A 26,794-nucleotide genomic window follows, 5' to 3' on the forward strand; every position below is an offset into this window, starting at 1 on the left:
GTGCTGATAGTTTAAAGTTAAATTCTTCCTTGCATATAGAATAAGGATAAATACCATAAGAAGATACATTTCATATTTGTTGTTGAACTCCGTCGTTGCATTTACACACACCCACACACCCACACACACACCCACTAATATTAGAAAGGAATTGTAAAAGCAAATCTGAAAACCTAGCTAAGCCCAACCTCTGAGGTGGGAGGTAGGATAGTTATGCATATAAGACAGCTAATATTGGGACAGTCCTCTTAATAATCAAAATGTCTTTTCACCCTATTCACAAAATACCATGTATCACACAATTAGTGTTTTGACTGAATCTGGGTTGTCTTAAAATAACCAGAAAGTATCAAGAGGAATTCACAGATGGCAATATGGCAAAAGCTTATTGGTTAATTCTATGGACTACATGACTAGGGCTTTTGCTACACTTCAAAGGTGAAAAAAGCACCATCTGCAGCCCAGGGTCAGCCTGACGCACTTCTCCACACAGCATTTCAAAGTGGCAGCAGCAGCACCACACAGAGCCCAGAGTTAGCAGGGGAGTCCTCAGCAGATCCGGGCTCCACTCAGGGCTGTCACTGTGAAATGCCACAGGGAGCCTGGGGTGCCCCAGCTGGCCCCAGGCTGCACATGGTGTTTCAAAGGGGCAGCGCCCCAGGCTCCAAGTGGCGCTGCAGCTTTGAAATACCCCTTTCTCCCCTCCCCCGCCCCGCCATTTGCTGCTTCTTTCTGATAGAAGCAGCAAGGTGAGGGGGGGCAAAAGGGGGAATGACTAGTTGACTAGTCTGCTGACAATCTAATAAGCATATCAGATAGCCAACTAGTCCTTCGTCCTTCACATCCCTACTTGGGACAGGCGCTAGTTGCTGGGCTCCCATCCAGGCTTATATGCCAGCAGCAGGTCTGAGGGCTCCCTCGCCACCAGGCTCTTGGAGAGGCTGAGCGTGGTGCCTGACTGCCTGGAGTCTGGTTGCCCTGTGGAGACTCAACCTCCCCCCAGCGGCTGCACTTACTGTGGCTGCCAAAGCACTCCCCTCCCCAGCCAACCAGGAGCTCCCCCACCAACCTGTTGGCTCCTTCTTTCTGCTCCCGGCAGGTGGACAGGTGGCCCTGTGCTCTGTGGGCAGGGCTGGTGCAATGAGCAGAGCTGACGGAACTGCATGAGGGAGAGGTTGGGACGGCGCCCCCTTCCTCCCCCCCCCCCCCATGCTGCTGCTCTGCCCTTCTCAGCAGGCTGCAGTGCCCCAGAGTGCCATGTACACATGACACTACCAGTACCTGGCTGTCCCCCACACGGAGCAGGCAGGCACCCCTGAACCTCCCCACCTGCCAGGGTTAGAGTCTGGCCTGGCGTGTGCTGCGGCAGACGGGGTGGTTAAGATTGGAAGGGAGAGAAGGAGCTCAGGCTAGCAGGGGGGAAGGAAGAAGGGTCCCGGGCTGGCATGGCAGGGAAGGGAGGATGGGCCTGGACGGAAGTATAAGGGACCCAGGCTAGCGCAGCCACAGCCCAGCCCTCCTCCCAGTGGCCAGGGGGAGGTGAGAGGCTTGCGTAACCCCCACCAGAGGGAGGTTGGTGAGTGCAGTGAGAAGGGCCCCCCCCCCAGTAATTTTAAATGGGTAAAACTACTTATTTTTCCCAGCCTGGTTTGTGAGAGGAGCTGACCTGTATTTTGTCAACCTAAGGCACTGGTGGAGAATTTTATTCGAAACAATTAAAATTTAAGAAAATTATAAGAAACTGAAAAAAAGGAATTTGTAATGTAAAGTGTTAGGCAATCATATTTATACACATTTCTATCTGAGTCACTTATAACAGAAGTATTTTATGCTTTACTATGTTTTATACACCACTGAAATAATATTCAAGGTTTTGTTTCCGTTATATAAAGCTACATTAAGAAGAATTGATTTAACTGGAAATATGATAGAAGAAATTGAAGATGGTGCCTTCTCAAAGCTTCTGTTATTAGAAGAACTTTCACTTGCTGAAAACAAATTGATAAAACTTCCAGTTCTGCCTCCCAAGCTAAATACATTTAATGCAAACTACAACAGAATTAAGAGCAGAGGTATCAAAGCAAATGCTTTCAAGGTAAGTAACAAAGTATATACACTCCAAGTTACAAAAAGTGGAGTAACTTAAACAAGCTAGATAAACAACCATAATAATAGTATATAGTGTTTGTTAAATATCTGTAAAATTTTATTGTAAAACTCTGAGCATAAGTATAAGCAGTTTTTCAGATTTTTAAAAAATGCATTTTATTTAAGGTATACAGAACAGCAATGCTCTGTTAAAGATGCAAATTAGTTTAATTTAAAGTCCAATTTTGCCCCTCCTCACTTCTAAAATCTACACAAAGTACATTTGGTCTCCAAAATGGTGAGTCAGAGCAAGGGCCAAGGCAACATTTTAATTTTTTTTAACAGAACAAGAAGGAAATTGGACAAGAGCTCCTAAAAGAGTTTTCTTATGAAAAGGTTTGAGGAAGACCAAGAACCTCCCCAAGGTTCTTGATACTTGCTGTGGAAGCTTCCTTTCTGCAGACCTCAGAAGACCTACATAATGGAGGAAAATGACACCCTGTTCTCTCACACAGACACCTATGTTCTTATTCTTGAGAAGGTTCAGAGGAAGGCAACAAAAATGACTAGGGGGCTGGAGCACATGAATTATGAGGCGAGGCTGAGGGATTTGGGCTTATTTAGTCAACAGAAGAGAAGACTGAGGTGGGATTTGATAGCAGTCTTCAACTACCTGAAGAAGGAAGGAGAGGCGCTGTTCACAGTAGTGACGGATGACAGAACGAGGATCAATGGTTGCAAGTTCCATTGGTGGAGGTCTAGGTTGGATAGTAGGAAAAACTGATATTAGGAGGGTGGTGAAACACTGGAATAGGTTGCCTAGGGAGGTAGTGGCATCTCCATCCATAGAGGTTTGACAAAGCCCTGGCGGGGCTCATTTAGTTGGGGTTGGTCCTGCTTTGAGCAGGGGGCTTGACTTGATGACCTCCTAAAGTCTCTTCGAACCCTATGATTCTATGATTCAGTACCTTCCTCCTTCTACTTCATAAATGTGAGTTCTATAGAAAAAGACCTTTGGAAGAAAATCAGATTATCTACAAGACAGGACAATTCTTCCCTACCTATGACTCAGGCATTTTGTTAATTTTCAATTAGCTTCCATTAGTTCATCCCAGGCTTGGGTAGTTTATTTTGTTTCTCTGGGACTGAGGAAACTACTAAAGCTAGGAAATCTGAAGCTCTGAGGAACATTCTAAGACTCTAGAAAATGCAGGAAGAAAAAATGAGAACACAAAGCTAAATATTTTCAGGTTTTCTAGAACAGTGCTTCCCAAAGTAATCCACGAAATCACTCTACGAACCCTGGTAACTGTCAGCTCCCATGTGTTTATTTACCGGCTGTGCAGCTACGGAGCCTTGCAGCTCCCGTTGTAGATAATAAGATGTGATTATGTAACTAAACTAAACAAGGCTTGACTTTATGCTAATTGTGAATTTGTATGTCAGCTTGTTGGCACAGCAACCCAGGAAAACATGTTGGTATATGGCAAGAAGAGATGACTCAAAATAGAAGAATAAGTGAAAGTACCATGACACTTGCTCACCCCTGTCCTAATCCAAAATTCTTCACTGCAACAAGGACATAGCCAATGTCCTTGGGCGGCCAACCAGGAGAGACTCTAATGATTCAATTTCCAAGAAAGGTTAATACTACAAGATGCGTTAGTCTCAGCCATATTCAAACACCCAAATTTGTTTTTTTAAACTTTTCAAAAATATAACAAATCCTGTTCAAGCAATTTCTTAGTATGTTAGGGCAGTGGTTCTCAACCAGAGGCACATGTACCCCCTGAGGTATGTAGAGGTCTTACAGGGGAGTACAGGCAGTCCCCGGGTTACGTACAAGATAGGGACTGTAGGTTTGTTCTTAAGTTGAATTTGTAAGTGGGAACTAGTACATATTGTAGGGGAAACTCGAGCCAAACATTTCTCCAGAGCTCAGTTTTATTCTCCCACACCTCACTTCCCTCAGTCCTTTATTCTCAAGCTGAGGTGTCTGCTGAGAAAAGCCGCTTCACGTTTCCCTGGTCTGCTGGGGGGAAGCAGCTAGTGCAGGGTTGCCTCACCCCGTTTGTAAGTAGGGATCAGATGTAAGTCGGATCCATGTAACCCGGGGACTGCCTGTACATCAATTCATCTAGATATTCATCTAATTTTACAACAGGCTATATAAAAAGCACTAAGCAAATACAAACTAAAATTTCATACAATAACTTGTTTATACTGCTTCATATACTTATACAATGAAATGTAAGCACAATATTTATATTCAAATTGGTTTATTTTATAATTATATGGTTATAATTGCAAAAACAAGCAATTTTTCATTAATAATTTGCTGTGACACTTGTATTTTTGTGTCTGATTTTGTTGGTAAGTAGTTTTGAATCTAGGTGTAACTTGGGGTACTCAAGACAAATCAGACTCCTGAAATGGGCACAGTTGTCTAGAAAGGTTAAGAGCCACTGTGTTTGGGTAGTAAAAACCGTATTTTCAACAAAAGAACACACATATAGGATGGCTTTACAGAAGTACATTAGCCAAGGTATGGATTCAGAAGAAAAATATCTATTGTTAGAGACAGGCACAGAGGGACTGAACTATTGACAAGGTAATCAAGGAAAAACAACATTAATTTTTTCTCCTTTCTTTTACAGAGGCAGGCCAATTTGTCATACCTCTATCTGGCACATAACGCACTGGAATCAGTACCTCTTAACTTACCAGAGACCCTGCGTATTCTGCACCTTCAGGTCTCAAAGTTGTTTTTTTTTTTAAATGTTGTACAATGAAGGACACAACGATTTAGCTAAAATCAGACCATTCTTGCTGTCTTTCATTATCTGTTTCAAATTTGGTTTACACTATTGTTACCATCATCCAAAAACATTCCCCTGAAAACTAAACATTAGTATATACATGCACCTACCGATGTTTAGTGCCATCGTACATATGCTCATCCTAGCTTTGAAATGTTAAAAAGCAATCAAGTAGTTAAAATAGAAGGTCTCCTAGACAAAAAAGTTGTTTGGTGGCTGACTAACTATAACACTGGAATTTGTCACTGCTTTGTCTATAAATGTTGTTAATTTCTTTATTTCAAGGGCAGTGCTGGGCCACAATGAACAACAGAATAACCCTTTGTCAGCAAAGTGTAGTAGATTTCAGTACCAATGTATAACTACTGGTTAGTAAATGCAAACAAAACTTAAGATTCAAATTCAAAAACAACAAAATAAAAAAACCAAGAAACACAACAGAATTAACTATTGCTAAGACTCAGATACTTTCCTTAGATTCTGATGCTGACATTTTCAATCTGTTTGTTTGTTTTTCAGTTTAACAACATAACCTCTATCACAGATGACACATTCTGCAAATCTAACAACACACGTTATATCCGTTCACGTATGGATGAGATAAGAATGGAAGGCAACCCAATCATCTTGGCAAAGCATCCTAATGCTTTTTCCTGCTTGAAAACACTGCCTGTAGGGGCATATTATTAATCATTACATATTAACTATACATGCTAAAAACTTAAATATGGTAACAGATAAGGATTCCTGTTTCTTTGTTTAAATGACTATATTCTTTCCCTTATTATGTTTTCTATATACTAATGAACTTTTAACCATGTTAAAATGTAGCTCTAGTCTGAAAAAAATCACTATGTAAAACATCTTCTCACTTGTCAGACCCAATACCACCTGTACTTTCATATTCATGTAGGCTTATGATAGCATCAAAAATATGGGCTTAAACCCGCAACACATACTTCTGCAAGTATCCTTTATTCATAAGCATCAAATGCCTTTAACATTAGTGGCTTTATTGAAATACTTATATGAGTAAGATTGCAGGCTGTAAGTATGCATTACTTTATTCATTCTAAAGTTGCAAAGCAAACACAGCTGTGAGAATGTTATTGCAGCTTGCACAATTGCTAATTAAGTTGCAAAAGACAATCATACACACACACAATTCAATTGTAAGTTGGAAGCAAAGGGGTTACACTGGTGTAACAACAACAAGAAACTAGCTTAAAGTATTTTAATTACTAATTAAAATCCATGACCTGGGAAAAGCACAGGTTCAAGTCTTTTTCTCAATCAGGAAAAGTCGTTGAGTTTAGATCAGGTTTTGATCAGGTGAACTTTTGGTAAACCAAGTTTCAAATGGAACTCACTAAGAAAAAATAATGGTGGACTTTTATAATCACTTTTTAGAATAGAATCCATAGTTCAATACTTAAGCATGTAAAATAGACACTGAAAACTTTGTAAATGCTTCGGAATAAAAGGCAAAGCTGGTTCTCTCTTAGACTGTGAAACTGCATGAAAAAACTAATATAAATATATTACCAACATGGTTTTACCCTTTTTGCTTATTTTTGGACTTAAGCAATACAAAGGAACACATTCTCATATTAATGCTATGGGCTTTTAACTGACAGTTCAATAAAATTAAGGTAACTAACTATACCTTAAAGATATTGATTCTGACTTAACACAAATACACAATTTTAGATTATTTCTCTGTTTGTTTTTGTTTGTTTCAATAGGAACTTGCACAGTCCTTATTTGGCTTAATTGCTTCAAAAAAATAAATGTAGAAAGAAGCTAACAATTAATACAGATATTAGACTTATTTTTCCTGAAAAAATGGTATATAAAAGGAGCTTGCTGAAATGGGAAAAGTTCTCAATTTCATAGCTACTTTTTTATTTGTATAGTTATTTAAATTTCAAATACATAATGGTATTTCACTATGACTTTAGAATCACTGTTTTTCTTCTGTAATACTAAGCCAGCTTAAACTAACAACTTTTTTTTTAATTCTAAGTAAACAATAATATGACAGTGTTTGCATTATAGAGTATTATTACATGAGCAATGAATATTGTTGAACTGTATATTGATATGTGCACATTAAAAGCTTGAGATTCTATTGCTATGAAAACTGACACATAATAGGTTTTTAGTAGTATCAAAATCAAAAATTGTTTAGCTTGTTTTCATTTTCATTGAGACAAAAGTGATTATTTTATTATAATTATTTAAAAAATAAGAACAAGCAAGATTATCTTTAATTCATAATTAAGAAAAATCAGTCACGCTTGCACCTATATTGTTTCATTTTTATTTCTTTTAAATCCCCTAAAGTTTGAAAACTTGTCTTGTTATGGCTGATAAATTCACAGACACTAACAGCCAGAATACTTGATTTTAATTTTCCATTTTAAAAAAATATTATGAGTCATGCAACTACTATGCTTTGAACGTAACAAAATATAAAAGAAGGAACTCCGCAGCACCCACAATTACATTCCAAGTTCAAAAGAAGCTGTGACAAAAGGAAAAAAGAAAAACATTTTTTATCCTAGTAGTAGCCAATGAATAACAGGAAGAAGATTCATCTTAACAATAGCCAGTATAAAAAATGTTGTATATGTAGCAGGCACACTAGATCTTCCTCTTTTCATTCCAAATATTTATTAATGAAGAAAGTTCTTTCCATACTTAATAGGCTCAAAGAACAATGATTAAAGTTGATTTACGATTGATTTCCTGTGAGAAAGTGAGTTTGTATAGATCAGCAATATTTCTTAAAAATGATCTTCAGAAAAGATTTATTTATAGGCTATACGACAAACTAAGAGCTAAATTAATTTAATCTCCTAGTATTCTAAACTAAAAAACTAAAATACAAGACAAGACATGGTCTCTGAAACATCAGAATATGTAATTGTCTATAGTTTAACTTATCATCTCCAACACTGGCTCTTAAAAGCCTAGAGCAGTGATTCTCAAACTGGGGGTTGAGACTCCCAAGTGGATCACCAAGGCTGGCTTAGACTTGCTGGAGTAGGCCAAAACCCACACCCAAGAGGTTCAGTCCTGAGTGCCACATCTCAGATTAAAAGCCACCGGTGGTTGGCCTTTGGCCTTCGGCCTTCCTACTGAGGCTTACAGGACTCAGATGGCTCAGGCTTCTGTTCACCCTCCTGAGGTTATTTAGCAATTTCTGTTATTAGAAAGAGTACTGGGCAATGAAGTTTGAGGACCCCTGCCTTAGAGCAATATAGTATTTGGGCTGGGAAATAAAGGATTTTTTAAAGTCTATAAAGTGTTGTTTCCCCTTAATTTCTAACACTCTTTTAGGAAGCTGAATATAGATTTCTTAATCTGTGGGGAGTTTGCCAAACTTTTTTTGTAATCCTTTTTTAATGAAACTTGAAATTATTTTCTTTTTATTAGTCTACCAGTATTAGTTAAGATATGTCAGCACTGCCCAGAACTGCTTGTTATGTGAAATTGCATATATTCTCTACCAGAACCAGATGGCCTTGTGTATGTTAGGGGTTTAGCCACTGATGTAGTGTAGTGGTTTTCAAACTTTTTTTTCTTATGACCCAGTTGAAGAAAATTGTTGATGCCCCACAAGCCAACTTAATTTGACTAGAGTGCAAGCTCTGGGGTGTGGACAAGGATGAGAGCTTTGGGTTGTAGGAGGGGGCTCCACCTTTTGGGAGGGAATTAGGGCTGGGGCAGGAGGGGCTTACCCTGAGTAGGTCCCAATCAGTAGTGCAGCCAGGGTGCTAAGACACGCTTCATGACTCTCCTGGTACCGCAGACCATGCTGCATCCCAGAGCAGCCAGCAACAGGTTCCCAGCCAATGGAAGTGCAAAATGGGGTGTGGGAGGGCCCAGAAGCCTGTGCACTCTACTCTCCCCTCCCCCACCTAGGAACCAGGCCTGCTGATGAAGCACAGTGCAGTGTGCGGTGTCAGAATAGGCAGGTAGTTTGCCTTAGCATCCTCACTGATCCTCTGATTACCCTGAAGCAATGAGACCCAGTGTCTGACATTCCATGACCCACTACTGGGTCATGATTTGTAGTTTGAAAACTACTGATGTAGTGGCACCAGAATAAATCCCTAGTGTAGATACATTGGACTGGCGTAGTGATTATGAACTAGTGTTGATGAATTGGTATAGCCACACTGATGGCTAAAATCTAAGAGTGAGGGCTTACAAGATATTGTTTTTATCTGAATTCTACTTAAAGTAAAGTAATTACTCTTTCAGGGAGGTAGGAGTTATAAATTATATACACTTAAATTTACATATTTAAAATCTGGAGCACAATCTCTAAGGGTATGTCTACCCTGCGGAGCTATTTCGGGATACCAGAAGTATCTCTAAGTAGCTATTCTGCGTCTACTGAAGCAGCCCATTATTTTGAAATTAATTTCGAAACAAAAGGCAGCTTATTCTGATATCCTGGTAACCCACGTTCCATGAGGGTTAAGGATAATTTCGGAATAATGAGTTATTTCAAAATGTGGTGCTATGTAAACAGCACCAAATTACAAAATAAGCTATTTCAAAATATCATTGAAATAAGCTATGCAATTTGCATAGCGCAAATTAAGTAGCTTATTTCGAGCTAAGGATCCTATGTAGATGCACCCTAAGAGATTACATTTATAAGTTAATTTTGAACTTTGTAATGTTTAACAATGTCACTTTAAAACAACTGCATATACGTTATTAATTTATTCAACATTATTAATTTATCTATGTCAGTGTTTCTCAACCAGTGGTATGAATACCCTTAGGGGTACTCAAGGGACATCTGAGGAGGGTACATCAACAACTGAAATTTGAAGAAAACTGAATTTTTGTTTTACGTTTACAGCGTTTTTATTATTTTTGTACTTTCTACACCCAAGAATTTAATCACCCATCCAGCTATGATTAAGTTGCTTAAACAAACATGTTGCAATAGTAGAAAAAACATTTGTGTGTCTGAAAACTGCAGGTACTGGGGGTATTTTTTTTTTTTTTTTTGTGGAAAAGAGGTACCTTAGAAAAAAAAGTTTGAGAAACACTAATGTATGTTATTAATTTATTCACATGCTATGAACTCACTGAAAAGCCAACTTCACTTTCTTGCTTTACTGCACTTTATTTTCTTGTAATAATTACTGATTCCTTGCTTTACAATTAGACACTGATTACCATAGCTATCGTATTTTTTGTCGCTTTAAGATTTTACTGCAATTACCTGTTCTTATATCACTTAACAGTTTTAAATACAGTCCAATCAGCCACATAAAATACATGCATAATATACATTTTTATGTGTATAAATTCAAACAAGTTTGATCTTTCAATCTATAATATGAAATCATTAGGGCTCCTAAAACAGAAAGTTCTACAACTGAGCAACTAACACAAACCACTTGTGACTGCTTCAAACGCCAAAGAAAATGGTTATGTGGAGACTGTCACATATGTGGGACATTTAATAAAAAACAACTGATAACCTGAGGCAACCAGCTGACTCTAACTTTCTTATCAGACATTGGAAACAAATGAAAAACTACCCTCCAAACCACTGTTTTAACGTCTCCCACTAATATTTTATTGTGCTCCAGCAAAGTATCAAAACTAAAATAACATCTTCAAGGTGAATCTTTAGACTACTATAAAACACCATAATCAACACTGTCATTATTTCCAAATACAAACCTGTAACAAAAGGCTCTAGTGAGATATTGTGCAAAGTTATCAATTCAGAACATTTATACAAAATCTAATTCCAGACAAAAATGGTGATACTGAATGAAGGGTCACAAATTAAGATTTCTGTTGTAAATTCAATATCAATCTTTATGTTTAGTATAAATGTACCCTTTTTATTTTCAGGCATGATATACTATTTTAACCAATGCCACCCCTAAGTGCATTAATAATAAAGCCAAAAAGATATGCCATAGGAAGCAAGTTTACATCATGATTTCTGTTGTTTGCGATGTTTTAAATCTCTTGCTGACACTTCTTCCTCAGAAAAAACTCCTTATATGCCTGATAAAAATTATCACATTGTTTTCAAGAACAAGTGGTCCCCTAAATCTCTTATTGGATCTATATTCATTAATCATGCTTGATAAAGGAAAAAGGGTGCTCCAAAAGTATGTCTTTCTTAACTCTCTTCTAATATTTTTCATAGAAAGGAAAGTAAATTTACAAATCATTACATTTTTCATATTGATGGCTAAAGTAATAAAGATAATAAATTGAACACTCCTATTAGTTAGCATTAGTATTTGTAACAAATGCCAAGAATCAAGGCAAGAAGACCTTTTCTGTTCTTTATTATCCAAGATATTTATTAATGAAGTCTTTTGCACATAATATTTATGGACTAAGGCCAAGTCTACATTGGCAGAGAAAAATTGATATAAGATAGACAGTTCCAGCTACAACAATTGCATAGCTGGAGTTGATGTATCCTACATCGATTTTCTAGTGTGCCCCAACAGCTGGAGGTTGACAGGAGAAACACTTCACTGACTTCCCTTATGCCTTGCAAGTGTGAGGAATACCATGGCATTCGGTATTCTATTTAGCAGATCTTTACTAGACCTGCTAAATTGAACAACAGAAGATCACTCTCTGGAGCGTCGATCCTCTGATAAGTATAGACAAGCCCTTAGAGCAGTGGTCTCCAACCTTTTAAAGTATGGGATCACTTTTTAAATTTAAGTGCAATCCAGGATCTACCTCAAACCCAAATACCCTTGTCCCACCTCCTTTGTGACCCTTCTCCAAGGCCCCGCCCCTACTCACTGCATCCCTTCTCCCTTTCCCATCCTTCCTCCCTTTCATCAGGCAGGGGCAGAGGGTTGGGGTGCAGTTGGTGGTTCAGGGTACAGACTCTGTAAGGGAGTTTGGGTTCAGGGGGCTCAGGGCTAGAGAAGGGGTTTGGGGTGCAAGAGGGGTACATGACTGGGTCAGAGATTCAGGATACAGGCTCCAGCTGGACATTGCTTACCACAGGTGCTCCTGTGTGGTGGTACAGTGGGGATAAGGAAGGCTCACTCCTGCACCTCTCTCAAAAGCAGCCTGCAAACTCCCTCTATCCCAAGCCCTGATGTGCACCCCCTCTGTTCTGTGGAGACAGAATACAGGGTGGGAGAGGGAAACAGCTCCAAGGCAAAGGGCAGGAGATGTGCAGCGGTAGGGAGAGGAGGCAGCTGAAGTGCTGCACTTGATAGCCTCTTGGCCAAACCAGTCAAGATCACCTGTCAGAGGCTCCAAGATCTACCAGTAGATCCCGATCAACTGGTTGGTGACCACTGCCTTAGAGAAGTGAAAATAGCTTTCAAAAAGATTAAGATCTGATGTAATATCTTAGTAAGAAATCAGGGTTTTTTCAAGATTTTCTTTACATTTTTAATATGTATATTTACTAGACTTCTAAAGGAACCATATGCCTAAATACGAAAACTACAGAAACTTTTTAATGAATACATTTTTATCAAAATATCCCTACTATTTCTTTATATTCTGCTAATTCATTTCAACAAAATGGGACAAAATATTCTGGGGTTTTATTTCACTGAAGTTAATGCTCTTATCTCAGAGATGAAATTGGCTTAATAGGTTTTACACTTTTTTACCAATTTCTCTTAATTAACCATTTTAAAACTAATCTTTAATTAAAAGATTCTTTCAAGCAGAATTGTATGTTTTGAAAAAATATAATGGTCAATATTAATTTGTGAATTAATTTGAAAGAGGGTTTCAAAAGGAAAGGTAGGGCCAACATTTTCATATGAACGTTAGATTTTTCAGACAAGAACAAACTTTCTGTTTTCCTAAAAATTGTGTCTCTACTCTTTCTAGACAAAAAGGAGGGGAGGGGGAAATCTTACTTTTAGATGACAATACATTCAACAACTCAAAAATCATTTTAAGTAAAGGGCCACAGTCAACTTGTATCACAACACTTAGCAAAATTAAGACACAATTGGTTTTTGTATTTTGTTTTTTTGTTAATTTGCAATTTTGTAATGCTTTGACACTACTTGGTCAATAATCATTATCCCTGTTTCCATGTATAGTCACTAAGGCTACGTCTATACTGCAGTGCTATTGTGGAATAGCAGAGATATCCCGAAATAGCTATTCCGCGTCTTTTGAGCATGTCCATTATTTCAAAATGTAACAGGCTCGCTATTCCAACATCCCCCTAAATCTCATTCCACGAGAAGTAAGAGACATTTTGGAATAGCAATTTATTTTGAAATAAGTGTTGTATAGACAGCGCCAAATTTAGAAATAAGCTATTTCAAAGTAACATCGAAATAAGATACACAATTTGTGTAGCTCAAACTGCATCTTATTTCAAAATACAGTATAGACACACTAAGTAAAGACACAGGTGATTATGAGAAGTCCCTTAAAATAGCATAACAGAAAAAGGGGAAAAAACAATAGCTACATTGTGCAAGGTGCTTTGACAGTTAACAGATATTTGAAAGTCAATTTTAAAATACAGCAAGTTATCAGTATCTCTTTAAATATTAAGTTTAAGCTTTAAAATGATCACGTGTTTAAAATGAGAATTATCATTATAGAAACATTGTCACAAAACATGGGAAGAGAAAAGATCACCTTTGCAAGATGTTTTTAAAGGTTGTTGCTTAAAACAGGCATAGAAAGTTTCAATTATCTTCAAGCCAGCCCCCTTTTTAACTTCAAAATGTATTTTAGAATAAGTTAATGTATTTTAGAATAAGTCACATTCACTATAGAAAGTTCTTACGCTTAATGGTTGCTATCATGGAATTTACCCACATCAACGAAGGACCAATAAACCATCATTGCAACTCGTAGCATCCATATGTTCTCAGGACTCCCCCTACCTCATTCTTTCTGATTCTTCACATAAGAACTCACAGAGGAGCTTGGATAAATGTGTACACAATGATACTACGGACTAGAACATTTTGGGGTGGAATTATCAATCAGTTAGTCATGGCAAAGATTTTTTTCATAAGATAAAATTTTATTAATCTTTACCCACCACATTCAGGACCCAGTTAGAAAATCTCCCTATACATCAGAAAATAATTAGGTTATAGCACTGTTACATTTTAGATGGAAACTGAAAAAGGTACAGTATTTCATTGTGGACAGTAAATATCTGAGCAGGATAAAATTACCACAACATCACAAGCAGCAAATGGCCTACCTTGCTACAATCTGTAATGTCACTCTTTCACTGAACCTCTGAGCATAACTAGGAAGGGTTCTGCCTTAGCTGGAAGAATACTGGCAAGAACTTCCATGATAATATCAACAGCCTTTGCGGTGTGTAAAATATTTAACTAAGGAGACCAGATCATATTTTAGCCATCTGTGGTCAGATAAATGATCAAATTTGGAGGTCAGATTGACATTCACAGGAAGGACAATGTTTGAAAGCTTTCTAGACAACCCTGAGGCCAGGAGTTAAAAAGAGCAACAAAGGAGTCAAGAATCACATGAGCAAAAAACTATATGAATGTACTTAAGGAACAATACAGAACAGTGATGGAAAAGCATGCATTTGTAATCAGAGAAGAAGATATTAAGTGTCACAGAATTATGCTAAGTGTATGAAAAAAGTGGTACCCAGCACTTGATAGGATCGTGATATCTATTTGCATCTTGGGGTTAAAAAACAATGTTGATAAGTTAGTTAAATGAGTACGGCATATGCCAACTGTAGCTGCGCATGTTGAAATTAAAAAGAAAAAAAGGGAAAAGCACTGTATGATCATTAATGTGCCAGGCACACTCATGGACACTAATAAAAATAAGAAAGATCAATTAGACATACCTCTAAGATGTTCAGGCTATATTTTTAAGCCAATAAAAAAATATTCATCACAAAAATTTGTTCAATAGCAGAACATCTTTTAAACAGTTGAAAACATCACCTAAAACCTTATGGATAAAAAAAGTTAAATTGTATTACCATAAGGGAACAAAGTTTCAAGACTTATAAGAAAACTGTAAAAGTGAACTGTGGTCCTGTACAGTTCTATTCATAGCAAAGTCCTAAAGATTTTGGAACCTTTTAATGAATTTGGGTCCTTACTCTGTCTTGAACCACATAATATCAAACTAATGTTACCGTTAGCATACGGAAGCCCTCCTCAAGCACAATCTTCACTAATACATCTTAACTTGCTGTCCCATCAGTTGAGTAAGATATTTTTGTTTAGATATTTTTGTTTGACTTATTCACAGACATAACAAGACAGCTATATGAATAGTTACAAAGCTATGCTATAACTATATTATTACAACAATGTTTGTACCTTAACAGCATTTATAGAACTTCAGATCCTGAAATTACCGTTCTGACTTTTTGGTTTTTACTTATATTTTTATTGTCTAAGACCCCTGACAAATTAATAATATTACAAGAACAAATTGGTTAATTTATACTTTGTCACACAACTACCCATATTTCTGACATCTTAAATTCTCAGCTGTGAACATGACAAACAACATAATTTATCCCACATTCACTGATAAAAGTGCAATTGACAAAACCTGTAATCATTGTCAGTATCTGCAGTGATTCTGCTGCTTTGCTGAACTGATTTTTGCCTCAATATAGATGCTTATTCCACTTTGAAAACATATTTTAACATCCCCTCACAAGCTAGTAATCATGCATATATCAACAGTCAAGTCACCCCAATATAAATATCTAAAATAATTTTTAATACATCCATAAAAAAGCATGGAAAATTGGATTCAAATATTCAATTTTTTCCTCAGATTTTCCATTGGCTCTTACTATGTTGTTGGGTGTCTTTTGGTTTTCGTTTTTTTGGGGGGGGGGTTGCCCCCAGTAAACTACATGTGGCCTGAAATCCTCCAGCTTTCCCAAGGACCAGTGGGAGCTTTTGTGAGCAAAGACAGAATGAAGATAAAACATCATTTGACTATAAGCTTCAGGGCTAGATTTTGCATGAAAGACCTTTTCCAATTGTAAGCTTGTAAAATTTCCTGTAAAAAAAAACAAAACAGGAAATCCCTGCATCTTTCCTCAAGTTGCATCGCTATTTCTTTGGCATCTTCTCCTTTCTTGAACTACAGTGGAAGATAAGGTCAACATTCAAAATTATCTGGACAAATGATCTGAGGTAAAGATGATGAAGTGAAATAAGGACAAATATAAGAACTCCACTTAAGGAGATACAATCACACATACAAAATGGGAAGTGACCATCTAGGAAGGAGTACTGTAGAACAAGAATTAAGGGCCATAGTGGACCACAAGCTAAATATGAGTCAACAGTGTGACACTGCTGAAAAACAAGGAAAACATTCTGGGATGCATTAACATGAATGTTGTGAGCAAGATACAGTAAGTGATGCTTCTCCTCTACTCAGTGTTGAGGCCCTGGCAGGTATGATGTCGTAAGTGGGCGCCCCATCCTGTATGAGATGCATCTGTTGTCATGGAAACGGCTGGTTCTGGTGGGTGGAAAGGGACTCCAAAACAAAGGTCCTGTGGGCTTAGCTATCAGTGTAAGAATTCCTTTACTATCCCTGGAAGGGCTAGGGATTTGGATAGCGGATGGACATTGGGTTTGTACACCTATCCCAGCCAGATCTGTAAACATCTCATTTGCAGCATATTGTTGACTATGAAGTTACACACCGCCATGTGTCCCAACAGCTGAAGGCATTCGAGTGCTGTTGTGCGGGGGCTGAATCGTAAGGTATTTAACCAAGGTCACAATTTTTTTAAAACGGTCTGTAAGTAGGTATGTGGTGAGTGTTGTCGAGTCGAGGCATGCTCCTATAAACTGTATCTTTTGTGTAGGAGAGCGCATCGATTTGGTTTTGTTCACCTGAAGGCTATGGTATCAGAATAGGTGTCTTGTGACTAACATAGAGTAGCAAGAATTGTTGCATGAGCTTGAGGAGGCAGTCATCTAGATGAGGAAATATGATAACTCTGTTTGCTAAGGTATGCTGGGACAACTGCCAGCACTTTTGAAAAGACCCTTGGGGCTGCAGAAAGTCCGAATGGAAGCACCTTACATTGGTAGTGTTCAGAATCTACAATGAAACGAAGAAAACTGCCTGTGTGCAGTATGGATGGTAATGTGAAAGTATGCATCTTGCAAGTCGAGGGACAAGACCCAATCATCCTGTTCCAATGCCGGTAATATGGTAGCAAGGATTACCAGCCTTAATTTTTGTTTCTGAACAAATTTATTTGAGGGCTCAAAGGTCTAGAATGGGCCTCCAACCTCCGAACCTTTTTTCAGTCAAGAAGTAATGGGAGTAGAACCCCTTGCTCCCAGATTGCATGGGGACTGGCTCAATCACCCTTATGTGTAAGAAATGCTCTACTTCTTGTTGAAGAAAGATCTCGTGAGAGTGGTCCCTGAAAAGAGACGAGGAAGGGGGATAGAGAGGGAGTATGGACACAAAGGGAATAAGGTAGCCTTTTTCAATTATCTGCAGGACCCATCTATCAGAGGTTATACATTGCCAGTTGTTGAAGAAGGGTGAGAGGCTCTCCAGACATTCGGCCTGATAATCAAATTTACTTATTGGACTGCTGCGACTGTTGGGAGAAGACGGCACTATTGGTTTCTGCCTCTGCCCCATCGTTATTGGTCTTGTCTATTGAAAAGTTGTGCATATGGAGAGTATCAAGGTCTCAGTAGGGCTGATACTTATATTGCCTTATTCTAGGTGCTTGGTTGTGGATCCCCAAAGACTGAAGCGTAGCTCTGGAATCTTTCATGGAGTGGACAATTTCGATGGTGTTAGCTACAAACAACTCCTGACCGTCAAAAGGCAGATCTTCCACTGTAGATAGAATCTCTCTGGGGAACGGAGTGGAGCTAAACCGTGATGCCCTTCTCATTACTAATGCTGTTGCTGAAAAATGTGCAGCCATATCGGCAGCATCTAAGGCGGCTTATAATGCTGTTCTAGCAATTGTGTGACCCTCGGATACCAGTGCTTTGTTCTGCTGCCTCTTAGCCTCAGGAATACCTGCAACAAAATCATTCAGTTTGGGATAATTTCTGTAATCGTATTTGTTCAATAAAGCTGCATAATTCAAAATGCAAAATTGTAAAGTAGAAGACATATATATCTTGCACCCAAATGCATCAAGCCTTTTGTTATCGTGGTCCGATGGAGTAGACCGGTATTGTTGCTGTCTGGATTTTTGTTGTGCAGCTTCCACCATGAGGGAATTAGGTGCTAGGTGAGGAAAAAAAATATTCAGAACCCTTGGGTGGGACATAATATTTCTTATCGGTTCTCTTAGCCGTAGAAGAAATTAAAGCTGGAGTTTGCCATACTGTCTTTGCCAGTTCCATTATTGCTGGATTAATTGGCAATGCTATTTTTGATGGTGTTACTGAGTGCAGTATGTCTGTTAGCTCATGCTGATTTTCTGCAACCTCTTGAAGAGGAATGTTTAATTCAGCAGCTACATGTTTAAAAGGGTCTAGGGAATGTGCAGCGTCATCTGAAGTAGTTGAAGCTGGGGCCAGAGACCCTTCCTCCACTGGGGGGTAGGTCATTTTGGTGAGGAGGGGGTTCTGCCTCCTGTGTGAGAGGGTCCCCTTCTTGTATTTGTTTGGAGGGGGGATATTGCACTCTGTGTCATTTCCGGCCATGCTGGTGATTCTGATAATATTGCCATTTGTCCCAGTATTGCCAGTAAGGCTCATGTGGAATATCCAAGGATTGCCATAATATGAAGGCATATTCCCAAATCTGGAAGAGTAAATACTCTGATGTGTGTAAGGAGAATTCTCCGGTGAAAACCCCCTAGAGAATTCATCATCAGATTCTGATTAAAATCTTTCCTGAGAAAGTGATTCCTGTGATGTTAACAGAGCGGGAGAGTGCTCAGGTTCTAAAAATGGTGAGTTAAAAGTCGATGAGACTAATAAATTCCTATGTTGGGTCTAATGCCCAACAGGCATTGTCAGTGCCATAGTAGGAAGCACAGAGGCTATTTGAGGCACTGAATAATGCCTCAGGGCAAAGGATACTTGCGATGCATCAAGCACCTCTGTGGTGGCAGCTGAGGTGCCTGTTTACATGATCGGCACCATGCTCTTATGCTGCGTTGGCAAGATTGTGTCAATGCCAGATGGTTCTGCAGCTAATGAGGCAGGAAACTTAAAGCCTGATGCCTGAGAGTGCGATTTAACGCATGCCCGCTGTTTATCTGCACTGGGGGCTCTGGAGATGCCAGCAGTGTCAGACGTGTTGAGGTGTGGTTCCACCAGTGCCCTCGACACTGGCCATGAGGGGCTCAGCCATTTCAATGCCACAGTCCGTTGTGGTGCTGAGGAGGCTCGCTTTTTGGAGAGCTTCTGGGATCCCCACTGTTTATGTTCCTCGGGCTGCTGGCCTGGGTCAGAGACTAGTATAAACAAGTTTTCAAATAAAAATAACGTGAGGCTGAGGTCCCTGTCTTTCTGCGCCTGTGATTTTAGCTTTGCACAATGAAGGCATTTCTGAGAGTTATGCTGCTCTCCAAGGCAACAGACGCATTGTGAATGACCATCCTATATTGGTATAGGCTCTTTCCATGAGGCGCAGCGCTTAAACCCCGGTGAGCCAGGCATGCCTGTGGGAGCAGTCAGGAATTGCAGGAACGGATTAACTGGGAGAAAAAAAAAAACCTTATAGGTTTGGGGTGGTTGTTTTTTTTTAAACTAATGAACTAATTAACTATTTAACTCACTAATTAACTACAATGAATTTAACTGGTTTTCAAGAAATATAATCATAGAGACACGAAGAAGCTTGGGAGCACAGCTGAGTCGTCTGTAGATGGAGGTAGTAGAGAAGGAATTGAGCTGGGAGGGCAGGGGGGCTCGCACATGCGCAATGCCTGCAGCCTAATAGTGTGCGGCTAGTGGTACGCACATGTGCAGCCCCAGGGACACTGCTATGAAATCTCCTCTCTGAGGCTCAGTGGTGACGCACCAACCTAATGTGGAGCACCCACAGGGAGCTCTCTTGAAGAAGAAAGTGTCTAGTTCTGGGCACTACATTTCAGGAAAGATGTGGAGAAACTGGAGAAGGTCCAGGGAAGAGCAACAAAAATGATTAAAAGTCTAGAAAACATGACCTTTGAGGGAATGCTGAAAGAACTTAGTTTGCTTAGTTTGGAAAAGAGAAAACAGTGGGGACCTGATAGCAATTTTCAAATACCTAAAAGATGTTACAAGGAGAAGGGAGAAAAATTGTTCTCCTTGACCTGATGATAGGACAAGAAGCAATGGGCTTAAATTGCAGCAAGGGAGGTTTATGTTGGATATTAAGAAAAACTTCCTGCCTGTCAGGGTGATTAAGCACTGACTGAAATAAATTGCCTAAGGAGGTCATGAAATCTCTGTCATTAGAGGCATTTAAGGGCAGGTTGGATGGACATCTGGCAGGGATGATTTGATGGTGCTTGACCCTGCCAAGAGAGAAGAGGACTAGACTTGATAACCTCTCAAGATCCTTGCCAGTTCTGAAATCTACATGTGGTGCAAAGAGGTTGCTTGATTTTTTTTCTTGCATATTTATTTTACATTTGGTTGGTTGGTTGGTTTTTTAAGGTCCAAAATACTGTAAATGTTAAGCCATTTCCTGTAAATCTTTGTCCCTAATTATGCTTTTTAGGGAAAAAATTATAGCATGACATCTTATGCTATTAAAGTTTTAAGGATTTGAACAGGTAAATTCCATAACATTTTTACTATGATATCCATTATTATACAGTCATATCATATATAAAAAAATTATTTTTGGCTACAAGAAGTAAAATTTGAAATTAATGTTTTTTAAAATAAAAATTCTAAGGAATAAGTAAATAAATGTTACTGCTTTGACTTGGTAGACTGAGTCACATTTTGCCAATTGGTTTGTTTTTTAAAATGTAAATCACTGTTCTTCCCAGTAAATACTATAGCAGAATGAAGGAAAAACCAGCAAAGAACAAATTATTATTTACAAGGAAAAATAAACAAAATAAAAGCAAGTAGTAAACTAATTGAACACTGTCATTTAAAGAGAAGAGTGAGGGGGCATTTGACAGCAGTCTTCAACTGCCTGAAGGGAGGTTCCAAAGAGGATGGAGAGAGGCTGTTCTCAGTGGTGACAGATGACAGAACAAGGAGCAATGGTCTCAAGTTGCAGTGGGGGAGGTCTAGGTTGGAAAACTATTAGGAAAAACTATTTAATTAGGAGAGGTGCTGGAATCTTCATCCCTACAGGTTTTTAAGTTCGAACTTGACAAAGCCCTGGCTAGGCTGGTTTAATTGGCACTGGTCCTGCTTTTAGCAGGAGGCTGGACTCTATGACCTGAGGTCTCTTCCAACCTTATGATTCCACAATTCTATGAAAGTTAATTAAATTCTCCTATTACAATTAAGTGACAATTGCTCCTCCACCTGCGTAAAACAGCTCCGAATGGGAATGTAGCCTTCCAGAGATGTGAAAGGCTCAAATTCAAGTTATTGCTTATTACATTTGAGAAACGGTGTTTAAAGGTGACAAAAGCCTACAAATGTTCCTTTATTTTGACATCATTTTGGAGTAGTTATTGTTTAAAAAAACAAAACAAAACACACACCTCACTTATAATATAACTAGCCAATTAGCCTGTCATAAGACGGGATTTTCAGGTCTCTCCTCCACGTTGGTCTTCTCTCCTGAGCCTCCGGTCTCTCGCTCCATACGTCTCTCTCTCCTCCTCCTTCTGCCTCCCCCCCGCTCTCTGTCTCTCTTTTTCTCTTCTCCTCCCCCTCCTGGCTCTCACTTGGGGGACCGCGGAGCCCAAACCGCCGTTTGGACTCTGCACTCCCAGTGCTGCATGGGGGGTGTGGAGCCCAAACAGTCACTTGCTCCCACGCAGCGGCCCGGCTGAGCGGCGCACAAGTCAGCCAAGCACCATGGTGGGAGCTGAAGGGGGGCCGGGGCGGTGATGTTCACGGCCAGGGGGCAGGGCCTGGAGCTGCTGTCACGCCACATGTCGCTGCCCCACCCCTCTTCGCCTCCTGCCGTGGTGCTCGGCTGACTTCTGCGCCGCTCAGCCAGCCGCCACAGGGGAGCAAGAGGAGCAAGCGGCTGCTTGGGCCCCGCACTCCCCATGCAGCACGCCCCCCCGCCCCGAGGGAACAGCCAGCATTTCAGGCAACAGCGCCCCCCAGAGGGAACAGCCAGCATTTCGGCGTTACAGACTCTCAGACACTGGGCTACTATATATATGATATATAAAGGAAAACGTTTGTATGTTTATGCTCTAAGAACTTGGACACTATAAGACCTACCACAACCAAACTTTCCAGAGGATAACCTTTCCTCCAGGAGAAGGTTTAAAGATACTTTTGGGCCTGATCTCAACCTGTAAAAATAAAAAATAACCCTCTGTGCTGCACTGCAGGGGCAGCCCCGCGCACCCTAGGTCATGTGCCTGCTGCCCCGGACTCACCCCACCCCCACACACACAACAGCTCGGGCACCCACCCTGCCCCCACAGCTACGGTTACCAGGTAGTCTTAAAAAAAATGGCCACACTTGATCTAGTGGGAAGAAACCGGCCGGGAAGGAAGCGGGGCTGCCCAGGAGGAAGGAGGAGGGGCCAAGAAGCAGAGCTGGCAGGGTGGCTGGGGGCAGTGGGGCTGGCCGGGGGAGATCGGGGGAGGTGGGGCGCGGCTGGCAGGAAGGAGAGCTGGTTGGGGGTAGGGGGTCGGGAGCAGCGGGGCTGGCTGGGGGAGATTGGGAGAGGGGTGGCCTGTGGGAAGCAGAGCTGGTTGGGGATGAGGGGTCGGGGTAGCGGGGCTGGCCAGCGGGGCTGGCCAGGGGAGATCGGGAGAAGGAGAACCAGCCAGCAGGAAGTAGGGCTGGCAGGGGGGAGGAAAGGGGGAAGAAATGGCCAGCAAGGAGCGGGACTGAGCAACGCCAGGTAACTCCAGCTAGTAGCTACTAAAAGATTGCCTTATTTTCACCACTTAAAAACATCAAATGCCCCTACATTTTTAAAAACCATGTAAATATATATAGCATTTCATATCTCACTGATATTTTTACAGTCATGCTGCCATTCAGAGTTGTCATTACCCATACATAGAATATGCAGTTGTACGGGGCCTCTGAAATTTGGAGCATCACTAGTCCAAAGTCCACCCATCTGCTACTTCTTATTCTTGTTCGGCGTGTCTCCTTCCTCCAAAGACGATCTAGTTCAGTGTTTCTCAACTAGTGGTACAAGTACCCTTAGGGGTACTCGAGAGAAGTCTGAGGGGTACATCAGCACAACTGAAATTTGGAGAAAACTGAATTTTTGTTTTAAGTTTTATAGCATTTTTTTTTTAATTTTTACACCCAAAAATGTATCGCCTGCCCAGCTACGATTAAGTTGTTTAAACAAATGTGTTGCAATGGTAGAAAAAAAAATGTGTCTGAAAACTATAGGTACTGGGGGCACTTATAATTTTTTTAAAGGGGTACTTTATAATAAAAGGTTGAGAAACACTGATCTAGTTAACTCAACAGTGGAAAAAGCCTGTCAGACCTATTAATAGAACATCAAACCTGTGAAAGAACCATTCAAGTTGTAATGGAGCCATTTAATGTATTTGCCTGCCCCACTTCATCTGAAGAAATGGGCTATGCCCACAAAAGATCATGATACCATCTATATTTCTGTTAGTTTCTAATGCGCTGCAGGGCCATGTGTTGCTTTTTTAAGTTTTTTCCATTCCAGGCTAACACAGCTACCCCTCTGAGCCAGGTATATACAATGTACTGTCAGTTTATGAATTTGCCATGTTAGTCTACAATTTGTTTTAAAATATTTCATTAGTATTGCTGAAGACTATAAAATCACATCTCTAAAAGACTGTCATCATCCTTTGGATGTCATCATGCATAGCGGCACCAGTTTAATAATAAGAAGTAGGGCCCCAAAAATCTGAAAGTTGGCCCTGCTGCCATCTCAGTCAGGAAAGGGAATCCAGTGATCTTTTCCTGAACTGGTTCCAACAGCTTCTCAACCTTCTTGTCTATTCTCATAAACTTCCCCTTTCTCCCCCTTCATGCAAAAGGCAACACACACTTTTCTTCCACTTAACTAGAGAAAGGTTGCAATCAGAACAGTATTTCAAATTTCAGTGATGCTTTTATAACTGACTTTGCAATTTGTCTGAATAAGAATATGAAAAATGGTATGACAAACAACATAAATGACATAATAAAGAATTTGTCTCGTATACATGAGACACAAAATAGCCATTAAGTTTATAAACATTTGGATAATGTTATTTCTTCAATTGTAAGTTCAGTATTAATATTGTTAAAAAATTAATTTTACTCAAAATTAAGATTGCTCTATTATTCAAAAATGCTTTATGTTCAATTTTCCCTTTCATCATAAAACTGCTATTAATCTAATCACTTAGAAATAATAAGGGATGAATCTTGTCAAACATTACCTTAAAATGTTGGAAGGTGCATTTGCGATGTTCATACCACTCAGCAAAGAATGACAGGCTTCTGAAAAATTGCAAAAGGCTTCCTTGTTCTTCAGCACTATGGAAAAACAAACAAACAATCTATGTAGTGTCTTCCAGTAGTTCTGGTAAAAATCTGGTACTCATCTATGCTAATTATATATAACATGGATTTTTTTCTTCTAAATAATTTATAGCTAAACTCATTGAATTGGTTTCTTCAGCCCAGAAAGCTACATAATGGAAGAACCCTTCACTTGCAAGGAATCTGATTTAATGCAGTGGATATTTGTGCAGGATACTCATTACAGGATAGAGATGTTCATTTTTAAAATCACTATTGTACTACAGGCAGTCCCCGAGTTACGCGGATCCGACTTATGTCGGATCCGCACTTACGAACGGGGTCCTCTCCCTGGTCTCCAGCAGACCAGGGAGAGGAAGCAAAGCGGCGGAACACGCGGGCAGCGGGCAGCCCAGACGCGTCTGGGCTGTCCGCTGCCCGCGTGCGCCACGGCTTTGCTCTGCTTTGCTCCCCGTCCCCCTGGTCTGCTAACCAGGGGGACGAGGAGCAAAGCGGCGGAACACGCGGGCAGCCCAGACGCGTCTGGGCTGTCCGCTGCCCGCGTGCTCCGCGGCTTTGCTCTGCTTTGCTTCCCGTCCCCCTGGTCTGCAGAGCAAAGCCGCGGAGCACGCGGGCAGCGGACAGCCCAGACACATCTGGGCTGCCTGCTGCCCGCGTGTTCCGCCGCTTTGCTCCCCGTCCCTCTGGTCTGCAGACCAGAGGGATAGGGAGCAAAGCAGAGCAAAGCCGCGGAGCCCGAGGGCAGCAGGACAGCCACGGCGCGTCTGGGCTGTCCTACTGCCCCCGTGCTCTGCGGCTTTGCTGCGGAAGCCTGTGGTACAGCAGCTGGGGCGCTGCCGGTTGGTCCTGTAGCGCCGCTCTGGGCGCTACAGGACCAACCCGGCAGCACCCCAGCTGCTCTGCCCCAGGCGTCCTGATTCAGCCACTGCTGGTCAGTTTCAGCAGCGGCTGAATCAGGACGCCTGGGGCAGAGCAGCTTGGGTGCTGCTGGGTTGGTCCAGCGGCGCTACTGGACCAACCCAGGAGCACCCCAGCTGCTCTGCCCCAGGCGTCCCCAAGTCAGCCGCTGCTGAAACTGACCAGTAGCTGACTACAGGAAGCTCCTGCCCCGGGCTTCCTGGAATCAGCCACTGATCAGTTTCAGCAGCAGCTGACTTGGGGATGCCTGGGGTTCTTAAGTTGAATCTGTATGTAAGTCAGAACTGGCGTCCAGATTCAGCCACTGTTGAAACTGATCGGTTTCAGCAGTGGCTGAATCTGGATGCCAGTTCCAACTTACATACAGATTCAACTTAAGAACAAACCTACAGTCCCTATCTTGTACGTAACCCGGGGACTGCCTGTACTACTAGCAGGATGTGAACAGAAAATATGGGACTCAAAGTACATGCTATCAAAAGGAAAGAATGAAAACAAGAAATGTAGTTTTAGCATTACAACATCTCTTTTAGGTATAGCCATTTTTTATCTTAATACGTATTGATTTTCATATTTCTATATCAACTTCTGCCCTCCCCACCCAGCACTAGAGGCTTAAGGATTCAAGTAAAGGTTTCTGTCTGCCTATACTCTCACACACACCTCTGTAACAACAGAAACTCTTCTTACTTTCTTGGGCCACCAGAATACAGTCTTCATGACCACAGTACATCTGAGCAATTATCAAGGGTCATTAGCTCATTTTCAACTTCGTGGCATGGCAATATAAACTCCATTTATTTTCAGCATCAATATTTTCAAACATTTCAAAAAATATATATACCACTCCCACACATTACTTTCTAGTCATATAGATGGTTATTTCATGCCAAGACTACTATGAATTTCTCAGCTATTAACTAGGCTTTGCACAACTCAATTACATATTTGAGATACAATCAATCTCTTAACCTCTGTCTGCATTATGTTTAATTACTCAAGGTTAGCCTTGATAGTGGAGCAACAAGATGTTCTTTTAATCAAATCATACATTTTAGCTTAAAACAGAGTTGTTTATACATTTCTGGCACAGTTACATTAGCTTAAGCCTGTATTTTTTCCACATGAAAATAATTACCTTAATGGAATTTGCCTGCAAAAGGACCATAGGATGGAGCCTTACTATTTTTGTCATTAATCATTTACATTATGTTAGTCACAAAGCACTCAACCATGATTAGGGCTACTTTGTGCTGGCTTTAACAACAACAACAAAAAGCAGTAAAAAGGTTCTACCCCTTAATAAAACCTGAAGTAACTAATGTTTGAATTATTTCCCTCAGAAGTTT

At 40.4% G+C, this 26,794-nt stretch overlaps 2 protein-coding genes across 4 annotated transcripts in view; one reads left to right on the forward strand and one right to left on the reverse strand.

Annotated features, from left to right (window-relative positions):
- OGN (osteoglycin) overlaps window positions 1-7,654 on the forward strand; it is a 38,094-nt gene extending 30,440 nt beyond the window's left edge. The window contains exons 5-7 of the mRNA XM_006127563.5: window positions 1,893-2,095; window positions 4,746-4,841; window positions 5,427-7,654. Of these exons, the coding sequence (XP_006127625.3) occupies window positions 1,893-2,095; window positions 4,746-4,841; window positions 5,427-5,597 (470 nt within the window). The 3' untranslated portion in view covers window positions 5,598-7,654. The remainder of the gene's footprint in view (window positions 1-1,892; window positions 2,096-4,745; window positions 4,842-5,426) is intronic.
- The window catches only part of CENPP (centromere protein P), a 295,796-nt gene that overhangs the window by 246,466 nt on the left and 22,536 nt on the right, over window positions 1-26,794 (reverse strand). For all 3 annotated transcript variants that reach the window (XM_006127564.5, XM_075939713.2, XM_075939715.2), the window contains exon 6: window positions 24,425-24,521. In XM_006127564.5, coding sequence (XP_006127626.2) covers window positions 24,425-24,521 — 97 coding nt within the window. The remainder of the gene's footprint in view (window positions 1-24,424; window positions 24,522-26,794) is intronic.

Source organism: Pelodiscus sinensis, chromosome 11 (genome assembly GCF_052426305.1).
Source record: "Pelodiscus sinensis isolate ZL-2025 chromosome 11, ASM5242630v1, whole genome shotgun sequence".
Lineage (NCBI taxonomy): Eukaryota > Metazoa > Chordata > Testudines > Trionychidae > Pelodiscus > Pelodiscus sinensis.